This window comes from Vulpes lagopus, chromosome 1, assembly GCF_018345385.1.
Source record: "Vulpes lagopus strain Blue_001 chromosome 1, ASM1834538v1, whole genome shotgun sequence".
NCBI lineage: Eukaryota > Metazoa > Chordata > Mammalia > Carnivora > Canidae > Vulpes > Vulpes lagopus.
The window spans coordinates 26,632,495-26,650,188 of NC_054824.1; the positions used below are offsets into that span (position 1 = coordinate 26,632,495).

Genomic DNA, 17,694 nt, shown 5'->3' on the forward strand with positions numbered 1-17,694 from the left:
CCCTGTGCCACTGGACCTGCACTCCTGGGGCCCGCCTCTCCGGAAGGGAACAGAGGACAGCCACCTCCGTCTGTTGCCAGGCTCTAGGGTAAAGGCTGCTCTGGAGCCGGCCCTCCTAACTGGGGGGTTTCTCCCCAAATTTTAAAAAGTCGACAGCTTTTATTATAATTCACATATTATTTTATAGGGAAAATAACTAGGAATGTAGTAGAAACGGGTCAGAGTTGGACCCAAAACAAAAAGCACCAAAACAAAACAAAACAAAACAAAACAAAACAAAAACAACAACAACCTGTAGGTTTGTACACATCACTCTATTTTCATGGGGAACAGGCTTTCCCCCACATCAGGCACAGCAGCTGCACTTGTCCGATGCGCCCTTGCAGATGCAGCCCTGGGCACACTTGGCACAGCCCACGGGGCAGCAGGAGCAACAGCTTTTCTTGCAGGAGGTGCATCTGCACTCTTTGCATTTGCAGGAGCCCGCGCACGTGCAGGAGCCACTGGCAGAGCAGGAGCAGCTGGGATCCATAGCAAGAAGAGGTGGCTGGAGTCCGGGGACAGCGGCAGCGAGAGAAAAGCTAAAGCTTCGCATAGGCTGCGGTGTCCAACCCCTTCCTGAGATCAGACCTCAGTTTGCTGTGAGCTTGCCCCTGGGCGCCCCTCCTCTTACAGTGACTCCAGGAATCTTGGTGCTTCACTGCCCCTCCTGAGATTCCACCCAATTTCCCTGCTAAGCACTTTTCCATCAGGGAAAACTCACCTGTGGATTTTTACAGTTCCCACTTCTCCAGGCTGGGCCTTCTTGCCCTGGAGGCTTTCACCCTTCTGCCTTAGCCCCTGCTAGTTGTGGTTCCCCTCCTGCACTTTATTTCTTTTTAATTTTTTTTCACCTTCCTACCTTGTTAGAAGTGACAACTTTTCTCTCTGTAGCATTCCAGATCTTCTCTCTTTACATCTCAGGTTGACTTCATAGGTGTTCAGGATGTTTTGAAAGTTATCTAGGCAAGTTTGTGGGACCAGATGAGTTGAGGACCCTACTCTTCCACCATCTAGCCCCTGTCCTCCAGCATCAATCAGTAGAGCCAGTTCTTGTGTACCCTTCATTTTATTGTGAAACCCTGATCCAGTCCAACACTGAAGAGAGCCCTTCTAAGAAGACAAGGCCGCTCCTAAGTGACTGACTTGGTAACCGTGGTCCCAGCTATAGACCTGAAAACGGCTCTGTACCCCAGAGGGCTCAGCTACCCTCTATTTGGCCTTGGTTCTGCCACCAACAACCATACAAGGAAAGGCCTAGGAGGAGTCATGCCCACATGTGTTAGGTAATAGCCATACAGACCTCAGTCCTGGCTGTGTATTCAGAGGGGGGCCCCTGAACCATTCCAGCTAATTTCAGCCCTCAGAGGTGAACCCACCAAACTCTTTCAGACTGTAGATTCTGAAAGGGCCCTGTAACTGGGCTCTCAGTTCTCCCAGCCACACTCCACAAGCAGTGCTGCCAGTATAGGACCCAGTGGGGAGATATTTCTGCTCCTCCAGATATCCTGAAACAGTCATATTCTCAGCTCCAGCCTCAGTAGTCATGGTCAGGACACAGTCCAGTCTGCCCAGGGAACTGCTCATTCATGCCTTAGAAGCCAGGCTGCAGACCTCAATTGTGGCTGCAAAGCCTGAAACAGCCTTGGAGCTCAGTCCTCTTTCAGCCATAGTCCAGGGCCAGCTTTGCCAACCCAGGAGCCTATCCTGGCTGAGCAGGATCCCACCCAGGGACCAGGCAGGAGCTACACCGATTTTACACTAATGCAAGACATTTTATCTTTTGAAAGTAAATATATATATATGCCCTCAACATAGGAGCACCTAAATACTTAAGGTAAATATTAATAGAACTGAAGAAATAGACAGCAATATAATAATAATAGGGGGCTTCAATACCCAACTTTCAACACTGAATAGATCATTCAGGGAGAAAATTAAAAAGAAAATGACTTGGGCAGCCCCGGTGCCTCAGCGGTTTAGAACCGCCTTCAGCCCAGGGCCTGATCCTGGAGAACCAGAATCGAGTCCCACATCAGGCTCCCTGCATGGAGCCTGCTTCTACCTCTGCCTCTCTCTCTCTCTCATGAATAAATAAATAAAAATCTTAAAAAAAAAAAAAAGAAAAGAAAATGGCCTGAATAATGCTATAGACCAAATGGACTTAAGAGACATATACAAAATGTTCCATCCAAAAGCATGTGAATACACATTCTTAAGTGCACACAGAATATTCTCTAGGATAGATTATATGTAGGACCACAAAGCAAGCTTTAACACATAAAAGGATTGAAAGTATAAGGGGCATCTGTAAGGCATACCATCACTCTCAACCCTAATAAAGCCAAACCCCAGGTGATGTGCTCACAGCTCCCCTCCACCATAGGCTTTCTGTGTGGCCCCAAGTATGCCATATGCCTGCCTTCCAGGACCTGTGAGTAAGAGACTTTTCTTCCCTCAAAGTTTTCTGATGGTTATTGCCAAAGGACATCTTGCAATCATAATAAGCACAAGGGCTGTTCCAGTCAGAATATTGGTTATTGATGGGTGGAGATCAGCATGGAATATATGTAAATGACATATTTTTCAAAATATTCTTTTGAGATATTTGTTCTAAACATATAGGCATATAATTAATTCATATATTCTCCCAAAGCTATTGCTAAATTTCATTTACCTATAGATTCTTCTGAATTTTCAATAAAAGCAATAATGGTCTGTGTGAATAATGATATTATTGTTTTTTAATCCTTGTAACTTATTTCTTTGTCTAGTCTTATTGTACTGGCTAGAACTTCCAATACAATACTGGGAAGAAGTAATGATAATAGACATTATCTTATACTCAAACTCAAAAGGTTGGGAACTTCCAACTTTTATTGAAGGGGATTTTCTTGGTTTTTTTTTGTTTGTTTTTTAGATAGACTTTTATTTGTAATTGTTGAGGCTTTTTTTTCTTTAATTATAAGTGAGTTTTGATTTTTTCAAATGATTTTTCTGCATCTAATTTCATGATTATGTTCTTTTCTCATTTATTCTGTTAATTCTAATAATAGTCTGCTTATTTCTCTTTTATTTTGTAATATGAATTACATGAATTTTTAATGTTTACTTTATTGAGGACCAATTTACATATAAAATGCATTCATTTTAAGTACATTTTGATGAGTTCTGACAAAACTATACCCCCATAACCAACACCATAATCAAGATATAGACTCTCTCTTTCCATTTTCCTTTTTCCTGTCATTTTCCTTCAAGCTGAGGCCTGAGCGATCACTGATCTGCTTTCTGTCACTATAGAGTAGATTTATCTTTTCTGGAGTCTCATGTGATGGAATTATATGATATGTACTCTTTTGTGTCTGGCATCTTTTGACCAGAATAATGTTTTTGAAATTCATCCTTTTTGTTGCCTATATCAGCAGTTCATTCTCTTTTCATATCTGGATGATAATTCCTTGTATAAATATAGCAGTTTGTTTATTCACTTAACTATTGATGAACATTTGCAGTTTTGAGATATTGTGAACAAGGACTTAGGGAAACTATGGTTTCCAAAGCAACAGCAATTCAGTCTTTCTATGTTTACAGAACTATCAATACTGTAAAAATGGTTCTTATGTTGTACACTTAAAATTAATATAATGTGTGTTAATTATACTTCAATTTTATATATACATATATAAGTGTTTCTTAATATATTTTTCCTAGAATGGTTACTGCTAGAATTTAAGTATTCCATGAGGGCAGGGATTTAGGGCAGGGATTACAGTCTGTTCTGCTCACTCTGTATTTTAAGTAACATAAGTGCACTTAAATATTGACTGATTAATGAAATTACTTTGAAGAACTTTGATTTTTTTTCTGTCTCAAATTTATATTCTGTCTCAAAGTTAAATTAGTTAACTTTATTTTATAATTTTAAAAGAAAAAATATAAAAGTGTTTAGAATTGAGCATAAAATGAGAATCAGCTATTCAATCTTAAATTTATTTTTTTATGGGAGGACCAAAGATGAAAGTCTTTAGTTTCAATATTCCTAGGTTAAAACTTTTCATGACTGACTAACTTTCTAAATGTCATCGATTTCTTAAAATAAGTTTTATTCATTTATTATTGTCAATGTAATAATCTCTTTAGGCCAGAGTTCTCTTAAATCCACATGTATTTATCTTCTTGGACATTTTATATTTTCCTACTATTGTTTGTATTATCAGGGAAATATCACAAGTCCCAGATTATAGCAAAACATACTTACAGTTTACAAAAGTATAAAGATAAAAGTCACAGGAATAAAAGGAAGAGACAAGGTCTATTCCATTTATCTTTAAGCCATTGGCTGATTTCTTCATACTTCCTAGGTTCTGGGTATACAAAGTTAGAGTTTTAAACAGATATTTTTTATATGACATATCATGATTTTCCTCAAGTGATACAAATTGGTTGGAAATGCATTGTAACATATTTTCATTTTATTATGTATGCATGAATGTGTGGGTGTGTTGTGGCCTTTGGAAAATAGTTAAAGGGAAGTTCTTTCTTTAGAGTTGATTTGATTGAGTGAATAAGCATTCACTGAATTCACAATTAAACTTTTAATTTTGAGATAATTGTAAATTTGTATATGGTTATAAAAATAATAGAGATCCGTCTACCCTTACCAAGATTCCACCAGTAGTAACATCTTGAAAAACCAGAGGACAATATAACAATCAGAATATTGACATTGATACAGTCAAGATAGAAACATTTACATCACCACCAAGATCCCTCATGTTTAGCTTTTATAAACACAACCACTTCCCTTCTATTCTCACTACTCCTAACCACTAATCTGTTCATTTCTATAGTCTTGTCATTTCATGAATGTTACGTGAATGGAACCACACAGTATGTAATCTTTGTCTTTTTCCAGTCAGCATAATTTTCTAGAGATTCAGTTGAGTTGTTGCAGGTATCAGTAGTTGTGTTTTTTTTTTTTTTTTTTTGATTGCCAGCTAGAATTCTGTGGTATTATTGTAAATAGTTTAACCATTCACCCCTGAAGAATATCTAAATTATTTCAATTTTGGCTGTTACAAACTGTACAAACAGGCTGTAAACAAACCTGGTATAAACATTGGTGTACAGATTTTTGTATGAATATAGTCTTCATTTCTCTGGGATAAATTTAGTTTTTAAAGAGATTGCCAAACCATTTCCCAGAGTAGCTGTTACCATTTTATTTTTTCACCAGAAATTTATGAATGATAAAATTTCTCTACATCCTCACTAGCATTGAAGTCACTATTTCGTATTTTAACCATTCTAATAGATATGTAGTAATAGCTTATTGTAGTTTTAATTTATAATTCCCTAATTGTTAATTATATTGAACATCTTTTCACATGCTTATTTGTTATCTTTGTAGCTTCTTTGATGAAATGACTTTTCATGTCTTTTGCTCATATCTAACTGGATTGTTGCCTTTTCCCCACTTTTTTGAGTTTTGTGAGCTTGTTAATTTCAAATTTCAATTTTTGATATATATAAGAAATTAATTGACTTTTGTATATTATCCTTGTATCTTGTGACCTTGCAATAATTACTTATTAGGTCCTGGAGTTTTGTTTTGTTTTCTTAGGGAGGATGGTCCATGTGGTTTTCTATATAGACAAACATGTCATCTGCAAATAAGGAACTACAAATGGTTTTGACAGTGTATACTATATCAGATAGTATTATATTTTGCTAAAACCATCAACAAAACTACAAAAAGTTTCATTTACTTTTTCTTAATATATATATTCTTTGTTTCATTATTCTTGTCTTATTTTGCTGAGCTAAGACTTTCAGTATGACATAGAATAAGTGTGGTGAGAAGGGCTATCCTTGCCCTGTTAATGATCTCCGGAAGAAAGAGTCCAGTTTCCCATGATTAAGTAGGATAGCTATAGGGTTTTGTGATGTTCTTCATGGAGCTGAGGGATTCAATTCTACTCCCATTCTAAAATTTTTCTTTTTTTTAATCATGAATGGGTATTGTATTTTATCACATACTTTTTTCTTGCATCAATTGATTTAATCACATGATTTTTGCTTTCTTAGCCTGTTGATGAAGTGGAATAAATGAATTGATTTTTAAATACTGAACTTATCTCACATATTTGGAATAAGTATCACTTCACTGTCCCGTACAACTTTTCTTATGTATTTTAGATTACATTAGCTATAATTTTGAAGAAGATTTTGCTTCCTTGTTCATGAGAGACATTGGTCTTTAGTTTTCCTTTTTTGTAACACATTAGCCAATTTGGTGTTAGGGTAATAATGGCTCCATGGAATGAGTTCAGAAGTGTTACCTTTGCCTCTATCGTCTGTAAGAGATTATAGAGAATTTATGTCATTTATTCTTTAAATGTTTTGTAGAATTTGCCAGTGAAATAAAGGAATCTGGTACTTCATTTTGGGGAAACTGATTATTGATTCAATTTCTTTATTAGATATAGACAGATTGTCCATTTTTCCTTGCATTAATTTTGGTATTTTATGTTTTTTAAAGAATTAGTCCAATTTGTCTGAATTATCAAATTTGTGGGCATAGAGTTGTTTGCAGTATTCCTTTATTACCCTCTTAATATGTTTCTCCTCTTAATGCTTTTTTTTTAGAAGAGAGAGAAGCAGATATATTCCCCCTTTTTCTCTTCCTAAATCTCTTCTTTTTTAATAGATTTATTTATTCATTCATGACACACACACACACACACACACACACACACACACACAGCAGAGACACAGGCAGAGGGAGAAGCAGGCTCCATGCAGGCAGCCAGACATGGGATTCGATCCCAGGTCTCCAGGATCAGGCCGCTGAGCCACCCAGGCTGTCCACCTCTTAATGTTTTTTAATGAGATCAGTAGTGATGATCTCTGCTTCATTTCTGATATTGGTAATTTGTGTCTTCTATCAACCCAAGACATTGCAGTAAGACAAGAAAAGGAAATAAAAGACATACAAATTAAGAAGGAGGAAATAAAGTTGTTCTTAATTACAGATTACATGATTGTCTATATAGAAAATCCCAAGGAATCTACAAAAATCTCCTAGAACTAATAAATGAGTTCAGCAAGATCATAGGATATAGATAAATATGCAAAAACCAATAGAATTTCTATGTATTAGTAATGAAAACATAGTCACTGAAATTGAAAATACAATACCACTTATATTTTCTCAGGAGAAAAGAAATATTTAGGTAAATCTAAGAAAAGCTGTACAGAACTTGACTGCTGAAAACTACATCAGACAGTGTTATATTTTATTTCAATTGTGAAGCATATTTTTTAAAAACTCAGGGAAAGAAAAAAACCCTATTGTATTTACCTGTATTACCTCTTCTTTCTTCCTTCCTAATGTTCCAAGTTTCCTTATTTTATTTTTTTCTTTCTGTATATAAAACTCTCTTTATCATTCTTTTGTGTTGATTCTTAAGACAAATTCTTTTCTCCAATTGGAGAATATTTAGATTTTTCCTTCATTTCCATAGAATATTTTGCTTGTTATAGGATTCTGAGTTGACTTCTTTTCTTTCAGCACTTGAGTAATATTGTACCACTTCCTTTTGGTCTTCATGGTCTCTCATAAGAAATCTGCTGATATTTAAATAGTTTTTCCCTTGTAGGTAAGGTATTTTACTCTGGCTGTCAAGAATTTTTCTTTGTCTTTAGTTTTCAGAAGCCTAATTATGATATATTGTGGGAATTGATTCTTTGAATTTATCCTGTTCAGGATTTTCTCAGCTTCTTAAATCTGTACATTGGTATTTATTGCTAGATTTTCAGGAGTTTTCAGAAATTATTTCTTTGAGTATTTTTTCATTCCACTCTCTTTCCCCTCCCTTTCTGGATCTCCAGTGACACAAATATTGATTAATATATATATTATAGTCCCACAGATGTCTGAAGCTCTATTCATTTGTTTTTCAGTCTATTTGTTCTCTGTTGCTGTGATCGAGTAATTTTTATTATTCTAACTTCTAGTTCACTGATTCTTTCCTCTAATTCTCCAGAATACATTTGCTATTGAGCTCTTCCACTATTTTTTTAATTTCAGTTATTTTATTTTTGAGTTCTAAAATTTCCATTTAATTCTTCTTTATTTCTCCTTTCTTTTTTTCTCTTAGCTTTACTGAAGTATAATTGATTTTTAAATATCTTATCTTTTTTATTGAGATTTTTTATACCCTCATTGAAGCTTTCTGTTGTTTTCATTTGTCTCAGGTGTGTTTGTAATTGCTCACAGAAACATTTTATCATGGCTACGACTTTAAAAATCTCTGTCAGATAATTCTAATACCTGTGTCCTTTGGTGTTGACATCTATTAATTGCCTTTGTATTTTTGCTATTTATCTATTTTTTAATTAATTGCCTTTTAAATTCAGTTTGAGATCTTCTTGGCTCTTGGTGTCATGATTGATTCTTTACTGAAATCTGGACTATTAGGGTATAATGTTGTGAGACTGGATCTTAAATAAGTCTCCTGTTTTAGCTGGGAATTTCTGATACTACTCTGGCAAGGGAACTTGGGGTGCTACTTTATTACTGCCAAAAGGAAGTAGAAGTATATCCTTATTGCTGAGTAGGATTGGGAGTTCCAGATTCCTATGTGATCTTCACTAGCAGTACAGTAGGGGTAGTTTTATTACTTGTATGTCAAGATGAAAGCCCTGATTCTCAACTTGCCCTCCTCTGACACAAGAGCAGCAGGAATGAGGGTGTCTTGTTACTGGTGAGAGGAGGGCTGTGGACATTCTGAATCCCTTTTGGACTTCTCTGATATCACACTGGCAGGAATGTTGGGAAGCCTTGTTATAGCCTTGCTGAGGTGGAAGTCTAGGCTCCCCATTTGATTTTTATTGGTGATGGGGATGGAGCCACAGTTTATTCCGTGGTGTTTAGCTAAAGTGAGAAGTTACTGTCTAAAAGATTTCTCTGGAGCTAGGCTGCCCTTACCCTGGTCCTTGGAGGTAAAGCTAAATTACAACCTTTTATTTGGGCTTTTTGGTCTGCATTTCTAGGTTACATTTTTGGGTCTGCATTTCTAGGTTGCATTTTTGGTCTACATTTCTAGGTTGCATTTTTGGTCTACATTTTTTGGTCTGCATTTCTAGGTTGCATTTCTAGCTAGTTTCAGTAGCTTCATGTCTGAGATAATATGAAGCAAAAAGAAAACTCCAGGGAACTTACCACCATGTGATTCCTAAGATACTGAGGTCCCTAGCCAGTCTGCCTTTTTCTCTCCACCTTTCACAGTGTTCTTATGTTTGTTTTGTATGTATATCTAGGGTTTCTATTTGTACTCACTGAGAATAATGGGTAAAAGATGTCTACTACATCTTCCTCGGAGCAGAAGTCTCCATTCAATTTTCACTCTGTGAAAAGCACTGGTGCTTAGGGATTATAGAAATAAAATAAATTATGGCTTATGTGCACAAAAGCTTTGCTGCCTTGTTGGGATGCTACCTTATAAACACCCACGTGACTATATCCATGGAAGGTTACAGTCAATGATATAACTGAAGTTTGGAAGATGTAAGATCAAAGGTAATATTTCATAAAATTGAAAGCCTTAGCTAAGATAGGAAAAGCTCAAGCAGGGATAACCCTAAATTTTGTGAGAGAAATACTTTTTGTGGGGCCTTGTCTTTACAAGCCATTTGATATAAATTGTATCATAAAATTAATTAGTACATGTAAAATATAGTGGCTTATCAATAAAGATTTAGAAAAATAAATATGTAAGAGATACTTAGATATTTATTTCTTGTCCAATCAGTGCATATAAATATACTTTATAGTATCTAAGTCCCTTGATTTTCTGCTCAGATCCAGGAAGCACTTCTTTATTACCAAAACCTCCATTCCTGACTCTTTTCATATCTTCCTACTTCAAGAAAAACTGAACAATAATTTGTTTCTGTTCATGGTAAATTTTTCCATTTGGAGTTTTGTTGTGAAAATACAGAACACAACTTCCATTTCTGTATTTTATTGAAATATTTAGGCTATAATAACTAAATGTCTAGTCTGTGGTTTACTTCAGTATTGATCATAATACTATCTCCCATACACTACCAGTGAGTAGGATAGGTAAGGATCTTGTCGTAGGGTGAGAAGAGCAATATCATATGCAATGCCATCACCATATTGATTGGTGGCTAAAAAGAACATTAGTTGGAAAGGTCTAGTCTTTGCAGAGCAATGGTTTTGAAAGCCCTCAAAGGATACAGGAGTAATTATCCCAAGGACTGGGGCTGAAGTGGCTTAGAGCCTCTACAGGGGATGAGGTGACTGTCTTTGGTGCCAGTGGCAGGAGGTGCATGGTTTAAAGAATGCCTGCTGCTATCCTTACCACCCTTTGGTACTATAGACAGGAGGTAGTACTGTGGTTGGAACATGAACAAGTGATAGTCAAAACAGGAATCCACACGCATGGCTCAATCCAAAGTGTCAGCTGTAGATTATTTATAGGCCAGAACTCTGAACTCATCCTGTGTCTACTATGAGTGAGAGTTACCCAAATTATCATGCCAGGACCCTTTTGATGCCTATTCTTGCATGACCCTGCAAAATAAGAACCATGCTGGATAATAAAAGCAATTTGCATATCAGACTTCTACCTGGAATTGGGGCCCAGCCATGTGAGCCTGGGACACCACTGCATGCTATGTGTTAGGGCTTCTCAGGACATCTGTTTGACCCTCTGTGTGGGGTAGAAAGATAAACAGAGGCTTGTAGACAAAACAGAGTAATGAGACTCATATGGTTCCCAACTGAGGACCAGGACACCCTTGTCAAGCAACATAGTTGGTCAGCCCCAGCCACTAGAGGGGATTCTGAAGACAGGGGATCCTCTGAGATGCTTACCTGTGTCTAAGAGCAGAACTCAGGTGAAATTTTAGTCCTCCTTCACTCCTGACTAGCTGTGTGTCTTTGGACAAATTACTGAAAATTATTAGATTTCATTCTCATCATCTGTAAAGTGAAGTAATTGACTCAATGAGCAGTCATATAGTCCAAAGTCTCTATATTCCTATACATTTATGGCAAAATAAATGTAATAAAGTATAGGTAAAAATAGTATAGGCATGAAGACATTTTCAGAAAGAAAAATAGTAAATTAATTTTAAAACTCTCAACCTTCTTGGTACTTGGAAATCAAATTGAGTCTTACTTCCAATTAGTCAGCTCTGGTTTTCTGTCCCTTGCTCCTGGGCCAAGTAAAGGTGAAGACAAAGTTGTGGAATAAGCACTCTAGAAGCTGAGTTTGACGGATTCCTTCCCTCCACAGATGAAGTTGTACAGAGAGAGAATTTGCTATTGCCAGATTATACATCTACCTTTGTGCTGAATCTAAGCACATGGTGAAAGAGAAGGACTCCAATTTACTTGGAATTTGCCTAAAGTAAGATATAAAACCCTAAAACTTAAATTACAAAGCCCTTAGAGAGAGAATAAAATTTAGGCATTCTGTTTTTCATCAACAATATAATCCCTACTGTGAGATAGGTAATTTGGACCACTTAGCCTGCTGCCTTGACTTCATCTAATTGCCCTTATTTGAACTCAAGGTCTATAAACAACTTTTTAAAAAAATATTTTATTTTTGTTTTGTACATGAGAGATAGAGAGGCAGAGGGAGAAGCAGACTCCCCTTGGATCAGGGAGACTGATGCGGGACTTGATCTCAGTGCCCTGGGATCATGACCTGAGCTGAAGGTAGATGCTTAACCAAATGAAGCCGCTCAGGTACCCCATAAACAACTTTCTGTTGAGAATTTGACTTCCTTGTAGATTTGCCTCCAAGGCAGATCATGTGGCAGTATATTTCTCATTGCAATTTAACAAACTGGCTTTTGGTTCTATGCTCCAGTCTTGGAAAGGTTGATTAATGTGTGGCAGCCCCTGAGAGACAATATTACACTAGAAATGTTGACAGATTCAGCTTTCAAGTCTGCAAGCTTGAATCTCCATGTCTGAGTCATAGTAAATTCATCAAGGTTATGAATACCAATGGTGCAGCCTCTCAGAACTAGATTTGCCTAGCAAGTAGACACCCTTTTTCCATTGCCAGAGGGTCTGGCCATTTAATTCTGGTGCTAATTTCTACACTGGCAAAATAGGTTTTGATGCTACTAACTTTAGCCCCTAAATATTTAATTCTTTAGTGGGACATTCCAAAAAGTATGTAAAAGAGTAGATATATACTTCAAATATTTCTAACCCTTACAACCTTGCAGTCCTAAACATATAAGCACTAACATTAGAGAAGAGGCATCATAAGACAGGATCAGAGAATATGATCTTCCTTTTCCTGAGGAGAAAGCATGGCTTATGAACTCTGGTCTGTGAAGAGTTCACATGCTTTGCCACTAACTACTGGTATCATCTTGGAAAAATTACTTACCCTGTAGGTCTCATTTTCCTCACTGATAAAAATAAAAAGGTGGGAGTAGACGGTCTTAAAAGGCTTTTATGCCTGTTAGTTTCTATTAATCCCTATTAAACCCATAAACAGGAAAAAAAAGAAATATACTAGTTTATGTTTCTAGGGGATATTACTGGTGTTTACACAGTTTTGGATATGAAGGAGCAGTTGTAGCATATCTTTAAAATTTGCTTTTCTGTACTCCTCTACTCTATGGAAACATCCTCAGTTATTATATGATGAGTTTCAGTCAATCTCTGGGTCTTTTGATTTTGGATGCAAAGTTTTGAGTGTATGTATGATTTTTTTGGAGAGGGCCAGTAGTTTTTATCAGGCTTCAAAAGGTTTAAAATCTCTCTACACATAATGTCTATTAAAAGTATGATAGGAACTAGTTTCCTGAATTGAATCCCATCAACTTGGCATTCCCATTAATTTCTAAATCTTTAGGCATAAGTGGTTCCAATTAGGAGGGAACAATTATATGCTTAAGTGCATCATCTTCTCATGTAGGCACGGAAGAAAACAATTGTCAAGATAATTCTGTTATAATTATATTATCATTAATAACTATTAGCTACTATCAAGCTAATTTTTCATTTCATAAAAAGTCTATATAGAGGGAGCAGTCAAGTAGAAATAGTTATTTCATGTAAGTTCATATTTGTTTTTGAATGATGAAAAGGAAAAAACTAAATGAAAGACTTGTCTTTCGAAAAATATTACATTTCACAAAATGATTTCTAAGCATATGAATCCAAATCAGCTGAGATTTAAAGAACAAAGAAATATCTAAGGAAAGGAAATGATTACAAAATAATTAACAAAATATATTTCCTGTAAAATATTATGCTTCATATGATGAAAATCTTTACTGTTTGAATTAAACTTTAGCCTAACAGAGGACATATTTTAAAACATCAAAATTTATTTCAAGAAATACAATGACCTATATCTACAGTTTTTTTTTTTTTTGATCAAAAAAAGTTTATTTTGAATATTTAATTTAAAAAAAATCATACCTATGATGTGTGCTACAGAAACTTAGATACAGTAATTGCATATAAAACCCGACCTAATTGTGGTAAAGCAAGGATTATGCAGAAATGCACTTCAGGAAGTAGACGCTAATGTCCCAGACACCCGAGACACAGAATCTTCCAGAAAGACACCACCCCTGACTGTCACAGGCGCCGACCTGGCCTCCCCAGCTCTCAGGAGGGCAATGCACTCCCATGCAGTGTCCACAGGGTGCATCCTGGGGGGAGAATCACTCTCTGCTTCACGCTTCAGCCAAGTCAATCAGGCACATTTTCCTCTCACCTGACGTGGTATTTTAGCACAGAGAACATGACTGCCTTGATGGAAAAATGTTTCTGGCGTTTACGGCAGAGAAGGCACCTGCCTGCCCGCAACAAAGGGCCATTTCTCACACAGCAAAAATTGCAATAAAAATTGATTATAAGCATAATTCTGTCAATATAATATCAAAATTTGTCAAATCTCTGACTTTCAGTAAAACACAATTCTTCAAAAGAAAATTAATGGAGCACAAAGAGAAATTACCTTCTTTCTAGCCCAGTATCATTTTGGGGTGGGTCCAGTACCATTTCTAAGAGTTTACATTATTGAACTTGCTATTTATATCCTGTTAATATGAGGGCAGAGAGTTCCTCCACAATAATTTTATCCAAACCAATGTATCCTACTATCCAAACCAATGTACTATCCCTACTAGAAAAACCGTTTCTAATATCTATGATACTAATTGCTGAAACCTATATTGATGATTGGAGGTTTAAAAAATAAGATATTTGCAGCAACTACTTCTGATATGTGGCCATTTCATTTTCATAGCTGACCATCTCTGGAAAGCATGTTCCCAGTTAATTGGGCAACCGAAAATCACTATAGTGTGAATCAAATATAAACTGATAGATACATACAAATCACACTTGACGAGCTGAAAGGTTTTTCTTAAGGCAAATAACTTCTATCTCTTAATGTTTCTGGTGTGCTCCTCTAAAAAATAAGATGGTCATCTTACATAGCCAAAATAATACCATTACATTTAGGAAAATTAAATTCTTAATAATATCTGATGATACTCATTTCATATTCATATTTTCCAAATTGTCCTTCCCCAAATTTCCTTGAATCTGATTTGTGAAAATCAGATTCAATCTAAGGTCACATTTTACACCTTTTTTATGTGTCTTAAGTCTTAATATTTAATGCTGTTTATTGTGGGGCCACTCTGTTGAATGTTCATGACATTTATCTGGTAGAATATCTTGATTTTTGGTTTTGTATGGTTGTTTTATTTGTGGTGTCATTTAGCTCATTTCTATTTGCACTGTTGGAAGTCAAATCTAAAGACCTGTCTAATTAAACATTTTGAAAAATACATTTGAAGTAATTTGTACTTTTTTTTCATTGTTGAGTATCATATAGATTTGTGAATTTTAAAATAGATGAATTGCATATTGCTCTCCTCAATATGATGTCCAAATTGTTTTGAGAATATTGTAGAAAACATGCAGTTGTAGGAAATAATATAGAAAAATATTATGCAAATAATGGAGATCCCCCTGTAACTTTTAATTACTTTCCTCCAGTGGTAACATTTTATAAAACTATAGTGCAAATCACAATCAGGATATTAATATTGAAACAATTGAGATACAGAACATCTTTACCAATACAAGGATACTGTAGTCTGCTATTTTATAGTTAACACCCACTTCCTTCATATTCCACCACCTTCTTAACCCATTGCGACTACTTATCTGTTCTTCATGCCTACGATTGTGTCATTCATGAATGTTATACAAGTGGAATCACAGTATTTAGCCTTTTGGAACTGGCTTTTTAACTCAGTATACTTCTCTGGAGATTCATCCATGTTGTGTTTATCAACTGTTTTACTCTTTATTGCTGATCCTGTTGTGTGCAGTATCACAGTTTGTTTCCCATTCACTTGATGAAAAACATCTGAGTTGTTTCCAGCTTTGAGCCATTACAAATAGAGCTGCTATAAATAATAATATACATAAATTCTCATTTCTCTAGGATACATTCATAAGAGTGCAATGGCAGGATCATAAGGTAGTTACAGGTTTAGATTTTAATTTAATTTATTTATTTATTTGAGAGAGAGAGAATGAGCAGGGAGAGGGACACAGAGAGAGGAAGAAGCAGGCTTATCCCAGGACCCCAGGATCATGACTTGAGCTGAAGGAAGACGCTTAATTGACTGAACCACCCAGACACCCCACAGATTTAGCTTTTAAGAAGCTACTAAACTGTTTTCTAGAGTGACCATACCATTTACATTCCTATAAGCATTATATGATTGATCCAGTTTCCATGTACTCTTACGGGCATTTGGTGTTGTCACTATTTTAATTTTAGCAATTCTGACAAATATGTAGGGATTCTGATTGTGGTTTTATTTATTTTATTATTTTATTTTATTTTATTTTATTTTATTTTATTTTATTTTATTTTATTTTATTTTTATTTGAGAGAAAGAGAGAAAGAGAGTGAGTGTCAGCAGGGACAGGGGCAATGGGAGAAGGAGAGAATCCCAAGCAGACTCCTTGCTGAGTGGGGAGCCCAATGTGGGGCTCTATCTCACGATCCTGAGATCATGACCTGAGCTGAAGTCAAGAGCTGGTCTCTTAACCGACTGAACTTCCCAGGTGCCCCTGATTGTGATTTTAATTAAATTTTCCTTAATGACTAAAGATATTAAATATCTTTTCATGTGCTTATTTGCCATATGTATATCCTCTTCAGTTAAATTCTCTTCATGTCTTTTGTCTATTGTCTAATTGGATTTTTTTTTTTACTATTGTATTCTGAGAGTTTTTATGTATTCTAGATACTGGTTTTTTATCAGATATTTGCTTGCAAATGTTCTTTCTTACTCTGACAGGTCTTTTCACCCTCCTAATATTTTCATTATGAGGGTAAAACTCATTTTGATGAAATCCAATTGATCCATTTTTCCTTTTATGGATGATACTTTTGGTGTCTAAGAATTTTTTACCTAGCCCTGGATCTTGAAGATTTTCTCCCACCTTTTAAAATAAAAGTTTAATGATTGTATGTTTATATTTTAGTCCATGATAAATTTAGTTTCTGTGTACAGTGTGAGGTCTAAGTTCAACTTTTTTTTTTCTATCTGCAAATGTCCAATTGCTCCAGCACCATTTGTTAAAAAGGCTATGTTTCTTCCATTGAATTGCTTTAACATCTTTGTCAAAATTCAGCTGGGCATACTGATGTGAGTCTATATCTGAGTTTCTATTATGTTGCATTATCTGCTTTTTGAGATATTTTTGAACATTTTTAGAATTTCACTTTGATTCTTCTATAGCAATTTTGAGAATGTATCTCTTTACATAGCTTTTTTTTCATCACTGTAGGTATTATATTGTATCTATTAGTACGACTTGTGTCATCATTTTAACTAGTTGAAATGAATTATAGATATCTTAAAATGACATGTTCCTCTATAGCAATTTTGAGAATGTATCTCTTTATATAGCTTTTTTTGTCGTCACTGAAGGTATTATGTTGTATCTATTAGTACTACTTGTGTCATCATTTTAACTAGTTGAAATGAATTATAGATATCTTAAAATGACTTATGTTCCTCTATCTTTCACTATTTATAATTGTTAAGATATTTCCTCTGCATACATTTAGAATTTTTGTTTCAATCATCAAACATTGGAGCACCTGGGTGGCTCAGTGGTTGAGCATCTACGATTGGCTCAGTCATGATCCTGAAGTCCTGGGATTGAGTCCTGCATTGAGCTCCCCACAAGGAGCCTGTTTCTCCCTCTGCCTATGTCTCTTCCCCTCTCTCTGTGGCTCTCATGAATAAATATATAAATAAATCTTTAAAAAAATCATCAAACATAACTAGAAATCTCAAGAGCAGAAGGAAAGTCTATTGTATTCATCCTTATTTTCACTTACAGTGTTTATTCTTCCTTCCTGATGTTCCAAGTTTCTTTCTTTTAATGTTTTTTTTCAGTTTAGAGAGTTTCCTTTGGTATTATTTAAGGGGAATTTCTGCTTACAAAAATCTTAATTCTCCTTCATTTGAGAAATGCTGGTTTCCCCTTCATTTCTGAAGGATATTTTTGCTAAAATGGGATTAGAAGTTGAC

General features: G+C 35.5%; 1 protein-coding gene across 1 annotated transcript; it reads right to left on the bottom strand.

The window, feature by feature from the left end:
* Positions 1–340: 340 nt before the first annotated feature.
* LOC121499918 (metallothionein-2-like) lies at positions 341–532 on the bottom strand. The gene has a single exon (XM_041771176.1). It carries the CDS (start codon positions 530–532, stop codon positions 347–349), a length of 186 nt encoding a protein of 61 aa, XP_041627110.1. The 3' UTR covers positions 341–346.
* Positions 533–17,694: the final 17,162 nt, after the last annotated feature.

Excerpts from the sequence above, each read along its gene's own strand:
- LOC121499918 (XM_041771176.1), bottom strand. The coding sequence starts at position 532 with ATGGATCCCAGCTGCTCCTGCTCTGCCAGTGGCTCCTGCACGTGCGCG.